The sequence below is a fragment of the Sinocyclocheilus anshuiensis genome, unplaced genomic scaffold (genome assembly GCF_001515605.1).
Source record: "Sinocyclocheilus anshuiensis isolate Anshui unplaced genomic scaffold, SAMN03320099.WGS_v1.1 scaffold883, whole genome shotgun sequence".
Taxonomy (NCBI): Eukaryota; Metazoa; Chordata; class Actinopteri; order Cypriniformes; family Cyprinidae; genus Sinocyclocheilus; species Sinocyclocheilus anshuiensis.
Window position 1 is genome coordinate 456370 of NW_015547678.1, and position 10415 is coordinate 466784.

A 10415-nucleotide genomic window follows, 5' to 3' on the forward strand; every position below is an offset into this window, starting at 1 on the left:
TTATATACGTGTATATATATATATATATATATATATATATTTATATACTATTTACAGACTCAAAAAAAACGCCATGCTGCAGCTTTTCTTAACATTACCGCCTACAATGTATTAAAATAAACATTGAATTTAAGATAGCACTTTTTAGATATAATGGCCCGACTGTTCTGTTCCTCTGTTTTTCCCCCAATTAGCACAGTGACAAAGTATCTGGTTCTCTAGCACCTACAAAAGACGTCAGGGAAGCTTCTCAGAGTATGTTCATGCAGGAAAGTCACAATCAGTCTTGAATACGCTTTCAAAACTTGAACCATATATAACCCCCCGAAAAAAAAAAAAAGTCTGGAATAGTGAAGAAAGCTGACAACAGAAAGAAGGTTCCTCAGACAATCCATGAAACGTTCCTAGGACACGCGAGTTCCCGTGTGTGACTGTTCTGCTGTGACCTCCTGTGTCCTGCTGCTCCTCTGGGAGTCCGCGGTTGATCACAGCTGCTTGTCGCTTTCCTTCTTCAACCGGCTGGAAAATAGTGAGAGAAGAGAGAGACGTACGGTATTATGACAGATGTTTGAAGCACATGCACGTTCTAACAAATGTTTGGCTGCGGGACTGACCTGTAATAGTCCTCCTGTCCTGGGAGAGGGCCTCCGTGCATGTGGTGATGACCGTGTAGCCACTGCTGCTCCATGGCCAGTCTCTGTAGCTCTGCAGACTGTGCATGCATGGCCTGCAGCTGGTGTGCCGCTGACATGGGTGGTGGGAGCCCACCTGGGAGATCTCTGGGATATGGAGCGCCTACCGATGACACGGGAAGACTGATTAGTCAATGCCTGGACAAATGATCGAGAAGCTGCTCATGAACGTGTCTTACCGAACACAGGGTGCCGGAGCATCTCGTGTTCGTGCGGGTGCTGTCCGAGCAGTGGGTTGGGGATGGCTCCGGGTGGGTAGGGGAACCGGGCGAGGTGCGGTCCGCCGGCCAGCGGGTCTATGAGCGGATGTGCCCCAGAACCTGGGGGACACACAAGACATTCACCACCACCTTCTCCGTGTCAGCAGCTTTTTGTAATGGTACAGAGTCAATATTATATAGAAACATATATTTACTATTCACAGCACTGACATTCAAAATGAACATCATGCTTACAAGACAAGTGTGCAACAACATTTAATAGTAGGGATGCATGACATATCAGTACCATATTGGTTATTGGCCAATATTTGGAGATAAAAAAAAAAAAAAAGAATCAGCCAATATTAAATATTTAAACTGTACATGGTAATCCCCTGATTTTTATATTTACATTCCCTTTGCAGTCATCTACCACTTAACCATTTAAAATGTTATAACACTTAGTCTTTAGCCAAATTCAACATGAATATCTTTTATACTGTACATTATTGTGATGCTTCAAATTAATGCATGTGATGTCTACATTCATATTTATTTTTTGTTTTAGTGCAAATTTAATTTGAAAAAAATCTCTTCGAATTTTACTATCAACCATTTATCGGTTACCAGCAATATAAGAATTGCCAATATAAGAAATTTGGCCAGGAAAAAAACTGGTGCATCCCTATTTTATTTAAAAAACGATTGAATAAAACTGTTAAATATAATATTTAGCAAATACCATACTTCAAATTTATTTAGAAAAAAATACAGAATTTAAACATTTATTGGCCATTTACTGTTCATAACATGAATTTTAATATCAGTGCATCCCTATTTTATAGTTTTTTTATAGCATGGAAATTAAAGGGATAGTTCACCCAAATATAAAAATTTTGTGATTAATTACTCACCCTCATATCGTTTCAAACCCGTAAGACCTTCGTTCATCTTCGGAACACAAATAAAATTATTTTTGATGAAATCTCGGATTTCACCAAAAGTATCTTTATTTGTACTCTGAAGATGAACAAAGGTCTTGCGGGTTTGGAACGACATGTGGGTGAGTAATTAATCACAAAATTTTCATTTTTGTGTGAATTACCCCTTTAAGTCATTGCTTTTTTTTTTTTTTTTTAAACAATCTTCAGTGGCCAAGATGGAATATGTGGACATTTTTCAAATTTTTTGGGCTATTTTACGTGATGGAATTCTGTGGAATGGATTCAAACAAGTATGTTCTCACAGCTGCTTATTTGCAGCTGAACGCATAATCAAATTAGTCAATATATCGCATAAACGCAAGAGATATGCATGAGATTCCATATGGGCCTAATACAACAATACAGCACACAACATTAGAGTGAAAGGTCCCTCACCTTGGTGCAGCGGGTCCTGTTGGTGCAGGTGTAGGTGTGAATGGATGTGCGAGTGCTGATGGTGGTGTGGCGTCACGTTGAACATCTGGAGCCGTGCGATGGGGTCGTTAGCCACAGAGGCCATCCTCTCGACGTGTAGCCTCTCGGCCAACCGTTCGGGGTACGTCATCTCAGGCCGTAGCTGCGGTCCGGCTAGTGCCAGCCGTTCCCGCTCCAGTGGATTCAGGCCCGGGTGGAAGGAGGCGAATGGATGTGGGCCAGCCATGTGCGGGAGACCAATGGGCCCGTGTCGGGCAAAGTGCTCCATGGGGTTGGCGGAAGGATGCAGGCAGTCCAATTCTGGAGGTTTGACCTCGAAGCCCGGCTTCATCCTCTCCATTCTCATCTCCCTCTCGCGGATTTCCCTTTCCCGCATCTCTCGCTCCCGCAGCTCACGCTCGCGCATGCTGGGGTCTGCATTGTACAGGCCGGGCATGTGATAGGCCAGGAGAGGGTCTGTGGGGTTGAGCGAGACGAAGAAGGGATGATTACGGTTGGTGGGGGACATGACGTGGGGACGAGCGTACTCGCTGAGCTGGCGCAGGGCGGGCGTGTCAGGCCCGATGTAAGGGGGCACAGTGGCAATGGTGGTGGGTGGCGGATCAAAAGATGGCCGCATATGAGCCGATCCCGCCATCGGGGGTTCACCCATGCGACCATCATGAGAAGAACTGGAAGCTTTCTGTAAAGACAGAGAGGATATTCAGGAGTAAGCAAACGATACTGAACAATTTTAGCTGAAACCATCAAATAAAGTTGCATTTCAACTGTTATGCAACACATTAGACCAAAACTTACAGCAGCTCTCTCAGCCTCCTTCTCTCTCTCCCGTTCCCGCTCCCTTTCTTTTTCTCGTTCCCTCTCCTTTTCTTTCTCTTCTCGTGCCTTCTGCTCCGCTTCCCTCTTGGCTTTCTCCAGCACCTCTTCCCGCTTCTTTGCCAGTTTTGATGAGGCCAGTGGTGTGAAGTAGAAGTCTGTTCTGGCACATGTGTTGTAACCTCTGTCCAGATGCTTATAGAACCTGTAAACAGGATAGATGGAAAGACCATCAGAATAATCATTGAGAATGAATACTGTCGGGAGTCATTTTGCAGTGTGCAACCTTTCTTCTTATGTGACACATAAGCTATGGAAATGCAGGAATCTTTTCACAGGCTGAATTTGCAGCCATTTGAAAAGCAATGCAATTACTTTGTGACAAATAAATAACCTCTGACATGTCCTCTCGTTTATACTATACTAGAGCCACTCAATCAGTCTTTTTAAATTGCCAGTGCCATAATGAGCTGCTCTCTCTGTGCATTAGTGAGCTTATTGCTATTCACTGCAAGGGAGTATGAGACAAGGCCACAGTAGCTCTACAAAGACAAGCTCATGTTCTGATGGAGGCTTTCACTGCAATGATGCAGTCATTAATCTGTGTTCTGTCCACGCTTGATGACTTCAGAGGAGCTGAAGCAGGTTTAATTAGGACACTACATTAATAGTGCTATTTAACAACATTTAAACAAGTACATTTTGCACACAGAACCTGATAATGTGTATAATTATTAATATACAATTTTAATAAATATATTTTATTTATAATAAAAAGGCAAATGACTGATGCCATGACTGATAAAATGACCGTATCTCCACTTTATGTTGCAATTACTCTGCTTATTATACATATAAAATACAAGAAGTTTATTTTCAGTTGTCCAATATTCATAATTGTGAAAAAGTCTGTTTACAATGTATACCATGGTAACATGTTTACATCTGCCAATGTGTTGTATACAGTGTGTGCATATATATATATACACATAGAGAGAGAGTGTATTTTGTTCTGTAATATATATACATATACATAAACATACATATATTTATTTTACTCTCTGCACAACTCTGTATACATTGGATTGATTTTAATAACTTGAATGTACCTGTAGTGTGCAACAAACATACATCCCTATAGGAATATACAAGTATCGGATTGGGACTTGTGCCATATTCAATGACTCAGATCGGAGGCACAAATATCCAGATCGGGACATCCCTAATACAGGTATATATAGTATTTTTTATGATATGTATTATAATATTATTATATATCATTTTAATAAATGTCATAAAATATGTATTTTTAAATTTGTTTTAAAATTACAGATTATTTTAATTTTGTTTTTTTATTACAATCAAAAATTATGAATTAATATATCATTCTAATAAATGCAATCCAATATAATTTTATCATCATTTGCAATTTTTTTAAATAATAATACATTATTATTTGATTATGTTTTTTTTGTTTATTATGTTTGGTTATAATAAAAATATTAATGTGTTTAATAAATATAACAAATTGTTACCGTGCTGACTGGCTGGCATGACTGGGAGTGTTGATGATGGTGGGTGGAGGTGAAGGACTCCTCTGTGGTGGTGGAGGACTCTCTGGCTCCCCCGCCTCATCCAGAGGCTCTTCTTTAATTTGTACAGGTGGCACAGTGGAGGGTCCCGGGCAGGGCACGGTGACTGATGCAGGCAGGGGCATGGATATGGAGGAGGGTGGTTGTTGCAGCGCAGACATTGAGCTCGCCACAGAGGAGGGTGCGGTGGAGGGTGACAGGACGGGTGAGCTGCCTGGCATGAAGGAATGAGGAGGGAATGGGGGCTGAGAAGGCGCCGCGTGTGAGGCAGAGGAAGAGGAAGGGAGCGGAGGAGCCGGAGGGGGCACTTGACTTCCTGTCGCTGGAAGATTTTGGGACTGGGTGAGCACTGGAGGTTGCATGGGTGGAGGTTGAAGCTGCTGGTTTTGAGACATGAGCTGAAGGGGTGGTGGATGGGCGGAGGGAGGGTGATGTGTGGATAGAGAGCTGAGGGGCTTCAAGGCTGGCGGAGGAGGCAAGTTGGAAGGCATCTGCGGGAATGGGGGGTGGCTGGGATGCTTGTGTGATTGAGGGTTTGGCATTTGTGGGATGGGGGTGGTTGGTGGAGGTTTGATGTGGGGCATAGGCAATGGTGCGGGCGGGAGAGGCTGCTCTCTGGGAGGCTGGCTGCCGCTCTGTGAGGAGGACTGTGACTGGGATGGAGGGGTGTGAGGTCGCTGTTGTTGAGACAGGGAGGTGGCTTGGGTCTGACCCGAGAGAGCTGAAGGGGGGACCTGAGACTGACCCATTGGGAAGGACTGAGCGGGTAAAGCGTGAGGGTGAGGCATGTGTGATGGCCCGGCCTGCAGAGGGTGGCCCATGGGCGGCATGGGGCCATGTAGTGGAGGCTGCAGGGACTGAGGGCCGGTTTGAGAGGGTGGAGGTGGCTGAGGCAGGCCCTGCAGTGGGGAATGAGGTGAGGGCAGTCTCTGTGCTCCTGACTGGATGAGAGCCAGTGGACCTGCTGGAGGTATCTGCTGAGGAGGCATGGAGGTAGGGGGGATAGATGGGGATGGCTGAGAGGACAGCGAAGGCGTGCCTGAGGCGGGTGGTGTGGAGGCTGTGGCCGCGGAAGGAGGGGCCGGGGGTAAAGCCCCTGTCTGGCACTGGATGACTGGAGGGTGCTGGCCCTGGAGGATCTGCTGCTGCGCCGAGGAGTCGGAGTCACTCTCGTTGTCACGTGGGCTGGGGATGCTGGGAGAGGAGCTGCGATTGTCCTGGTCAATATCCTTGGGATCGCTGCTACCCTCGTCATTTACGCTGCGACCGTCCGAGCTCTCACCCTCTCCCTCTCCTTCACACTCCGAGGGTGAGTCTGGCCGTTCCTGCAGAAGATGGAAAGGAGGAGGAAGGGTCAATAAACTTGGCCATAGCGGCAGTTACTAATGACCGAATAATGGTTGCATATCACAGTGCTTGAGTTGTAATGTGAACTCCTGACATTTAAAGGATATTAATTGCCATTGCTACCATAGGTAATGCCAAATTAAATACAACTGTAAATTCTAGCATCTTCACTGGACTCTGGGTCAAATAGAACTGCCATGAACCCTTCAGTGAACTTTAGTCAAAGTTTATTCATGTCTTTTGGATTAATGGAGAACTGTTCTTCCAAGAAAACCTCTAGTTGATAATTTTTCTCCCAAACAAATCCCACATTTCCAAAATAACAATAATTTAGGCACATTATCACTGAGATCTTTAGAAGTACTCATCAAACAACCATCTTTGAGGCAGCAGCACAAATTGAGAAGTATCGAAAATAACTGATTAAAAGAAAAAAAATCTGTCCAAGCTGTTTCTGTTTAGAGATACACTTACTCGTATACAAAATAATTTATAATAATAGGCTGCTTGTTTAGTAGGAGTTCACTTACCTGCATTTTAGACTTCTTGGCGCTTGCCCTCTCGGACTCCTCTGTATCCGAGGCTCCTTTCTCTCTCTGACGTTTGGCACTCTTTATAGGCGATGGCGCCTCTTCCTTTGTCTTCTGTTTTGACAAAATTAAAACATGTTTCCTCTGAAAACAAGGTCCTGTGATGCTCAGTGTGATTTTGATTGCTATAGTCTGGTCATGTAGATCGTACCTTGCTGGGTTTCTTCATCGAGTCAGTCTTGCTGTCAGTGCTGGAGGTGCTGGCTGCACTGGGTGAGGTTCGCCCGCTGGACCGCAGATCCTCATTGGTTGGTGAGGCTCTGCCATCTGGGCTGGCGGTTTGCTTCTTGCGGCCACTTCGTAGCGTTGACATCTGAACCGAATAATAAAATATCTAATATAACACTGCTAATAATGCTAAAACACATTATATGCAGTTAAAATGCCACTAAAAAGGAATAAAGTTTGGTGTCTTACTGAGCCGCGATTCCGTCGAGTCTTCATGCTATGCTTCCCACTGAGCCCATCGTCTTCCTCTTTGACAGGTTTGAACATAAACGGTGGCGGGTCTACAGGCTTCTCAATGGGGGGTAGTTCGCCGTACTTCTTGAAATGGATCCGGCAGTCGGTGCACAGCAGGATGTTCTCGCGACCCCCGTGGTGCCAGTCCTTGGAGGCTGTAAACACAAGTTCAAGTTCAGCTGAGCTCTGCTTATTAAACATCACACTAACAGGAAGTGCTCCAGGCCTAGCCAAACACCTCATGGACATGCTAAGGTCAAAGACTTTTACTCATCCATGCTGAGAATGTTTTCGTATCAGAAGTGAGAGTGATAGGAATGCCAACTGCATCCAACAGGTTAGAGGATTTAATGAGGCAAAAAACAGATGAGTAAGTGTCGGATTGGATTAAATTAGAAATGACACGCTCTGATGTCCATCTGCCAGATGAGGGACGGGGCCGAGCATCAGAGCACTCTCAAACTGAGACTAATTACAGGCCTGCAGAGGGGATTATTTAAGTCTTCTGAAGGGAGAACTCGTATAGAGTCTTCACCTGTCTCATACTATCACTATATTAGGGTAATACCTCCATTTCACCCCTGAACAACCGAAGGACTGACAAAACACATTGTTTGCTGTTTCTCTCACTCGATATTAACTTGTTCATTGAACTGCTGCATAAAAGCAGTATCACAGCTGTACTGTTTGTCTAAATACCAACATGATTTGATAGTTTAATATGATCATAAATCAAGCACTCACTGGTAGTGAAACAGTGACGACAGGCGTAGCCCTTCAGTTCCTGCTCGCTGTCTTCACTGTCAAAGTCATCTTCGCTGGCTGAACTCAAGTCCACTGGAAAAGATAAACATGCTGGTTAATGAATGTCATTTCACAACTACAGTCTCTTTAAGACAAGCCTGCTACACTTAACACATTATCAGTGGCTCTTTGAAGAGACAAGTACAGTACACACAATAAGAGCGATCCCTCCCTGTTGCGTCTCTTATCGGATATGAGATTTCAGCTGTTTACTTTGAAGAATCACAGAGAGGGATCTATGCTCTGAAAAGCCATATTAGTCTTGAGAGTTTCAGGGATGTCATGTTTAGCTGTGACAAGAGTCTGTTCTCTGTTTCTAGGGGGAAGTGAGGCAGATAGCACTTACAGAACTCGCTGGAAGGTGGGCGGGAGGGAGTGTTGACGGGAGTGGAGGCGGTGCGGGTCTTGATCCGGCGGAAGACGGGTTGTCTGCGGTGCCTGCGGTGGGCTCTGCAACTAGCAGCCTCCGGGGTTTTCTTCCAGTAATAGTAAAAGGTGATCAACTCCCCCTGTGAGACAAAACACAAAAACAATCTCATGAGCCAGCTGTTTTTACAAGCACTCAGACAGCATCAGTGCATGAAACTGAACAAAGAAACTTTTCAACTACTATACAAAAATAATGTTGATCTGTTGGATGTGAATCTGACTTGAGAAGCGAACAAAAAGACCTCAAATGTCAAACTGATAAGGCAGCTGGCACTGAAAAACATCAGTTTAGTTTTGATGACAGACAGAAAGGAAGGGAGAAAGTACAGAGTCCTGGACAAAGAATCCATGCCGGGTTTGCCAGCAGGCCGGCATGTTGTGTCGTGGCTGTGACTGTCCCAGGATAAGGCAGCGAAGCTCTCTGAATGCTGGGATATTAGGATCAGTACATTGGTGGCTGCCTGGGTGGCAGGCGCTTGAATGGAAACAAAGGAACATGTCAGGGAGAGCTTTGGCGCTACAAATAGGGAGTGAAATGGCTCCAAGCCCCTGCGCTAGAAGAGTCAATTGAACTTTAATCAAACATTCAGAGGGCACGCTTGCCAGGGAGTAAGGCATATAAATCCCGAGCACAAAAGCCAGCCAGGAAATCAATACCCTACTGAAACATTAACACATGCAATCATGGATCAGAAGACGCTTTGCTGAGGCAGCCTGCGCAAATTTACTGTCGCTTTCTGGACACACTCAAAATACACATGCCCTGAAACCGCTGTCTGGTGGAGAAGCAATTATGCACTTTTCCTGCGGTGGTTCCTCTTGTTTCTCTTTTGTACCTTTCAGTTTTTTTCTAACAGAATCATTTGCCTGATTTTGGATATTCATTTCAAGACACTGCACTGGAACGGCTGGCATGTCAATGGCTAAGCTTTTAACATGCTTTAATGTTTTAATGGTGCAGGAATGAGTGAAGAGGACAGTCATGGGGTTTGACAGGGTCTGTTAAACTCAGGCTGAATGGGGCTTGGGTATCTTTAATGCGTATTGATTGCTTTCCCTCTTTGCTTCGGCTGTTCTTCTTGACATAAATTGGTCATTAAAATGCTGCTCTCCCCAACACATTAACAGCTTCACGGCAAACACTTTAAACTATTCTTGGCAGCAAGCAGAAAAACATGTACTTCGAATCCTATCAGACTATTCATAGGCCATTTTATTGCTTGAGTGAATTTTGCTGAACCATATAGATTCGCTTCGGATGCCTGCACTTGAGTATATGAATTACATTTACATAAATCACAAAAAAAGCTGCAGCAGTCTGATGGAAAGACTATAAAACTGAGGCTGGCCTGCTAAGCTACCATGTCTGACATGGGCAAACACACAAGATAAGTCTCGCACTTACAGCTTCTTATGAGTTTGACTGCCCCTTTTTCCAAAAGCAATCAAGGTACAGCATCATTTTCATCAAGAAGCACTTGGAAAGTCACATTAAAGCAAAGGCTTTGGCATTTCAAATTTAAACCCACTTTTTGGTCTTAAAAATAATGGAGCGATCAGAATATGCCATTGGAGGAAACATTGAAATTCATGAAAAATTCACAAAAAGATAAAAAATGCTTACTGAGCAGTAGAGAAATGTTCTCAAAATGTTTCTACATGCATTAGACACAGAGTATCCCATATTTGAGTGGCCCAATGGACACACGTAGGAGGAATATTAATTATCACAATTACATCAATTACTTGTGGGTGGTACAAATGCTTGCCAAATGAGAAACACAAGTCTGACAGATATCAACTTCAAGTATCCCAGCCACTGAACTAAACAAGCCATTGAAAACACCTGAGAGTTAATGTCTTGTTAGAACTCTTAAGAATTAGCCCAGCTCCTGCGGGTTATTTATCCGATATGATGAGAGGAACGTGCAATAGCGAAAGGCCCGGGCCCGCGTCTGAGAGCAAAAGGCTTTTTGGCGGGATCGGTCAGGGCGCAGGTGCAGGCCAAAGGATGGCAGGCTTCCTGATGTGAAATTTAATTGAAATGTGCAGATCAAAACTGTTC

General features: G+C 44.3%; 1 protein-coding gene across 6 annotated transcripts in view; it reads right to left on the reverse strand.

Annotated features, from left to right (window-relative positions):
* Positions 1 to 240: 240 nt before the first annotated feature.
* Positions 241 to 10415, reverse strand: part of LOC107703059 (arginine-glutamic acid dipeptide repeats protein-like) — a 177021-nt gene continuing 166846 nt past the window's right edge. For 4 of the 6 annotated variants that reach the window (XM_016505553.1, XM_016505554.1, XM_016505552.1 and 1 more), the window contains 11 exons: positions 8268 to 8430; positions 7862 to 7954; positions 7073 to 7272; positions 6807 to 6968; positions 6596 to 6709; positions 4662 to 6043; positions 3109 to 3331; positions 2272 to 2992; positions 872 to 1042; positions 615 to 795; positions 241 to 519 (listed from right to left, as the gene is read on the reverse strand). In XM_016505553.1, the coding sequence (XP_016361039.1) occupies positions 486 to 519; positions 615 to 795; positions 872 to 1042; positions 2272 to 2992; positions 3109 to 3331; positions 4662 to 6043; positions 6596 to 6709; positions 6807 to 6968; positions 7073 to 7272; positions 7862 to 7954; positions 8268 to 8430 (3444 nt within the window). In that variant the 3' untranslated portion in view covers positions 241 to 485. The remainder of the gene's footprint in view (positions 520 to 614; positions 796 to 871; positions 1043 to 2271; positions 2993 to 3108; positions 3332 to 4661; positions 6044 to 6595; positions 6710 to 6806; positions 6969 to 7072; positions 7273 to 7861; positions 7955 to 8267; positions 8431 to 10415) is intronic. The other 2 variants (XM_016505555.1, XM_016505557.1) reach the window with 1 other exon arrangement.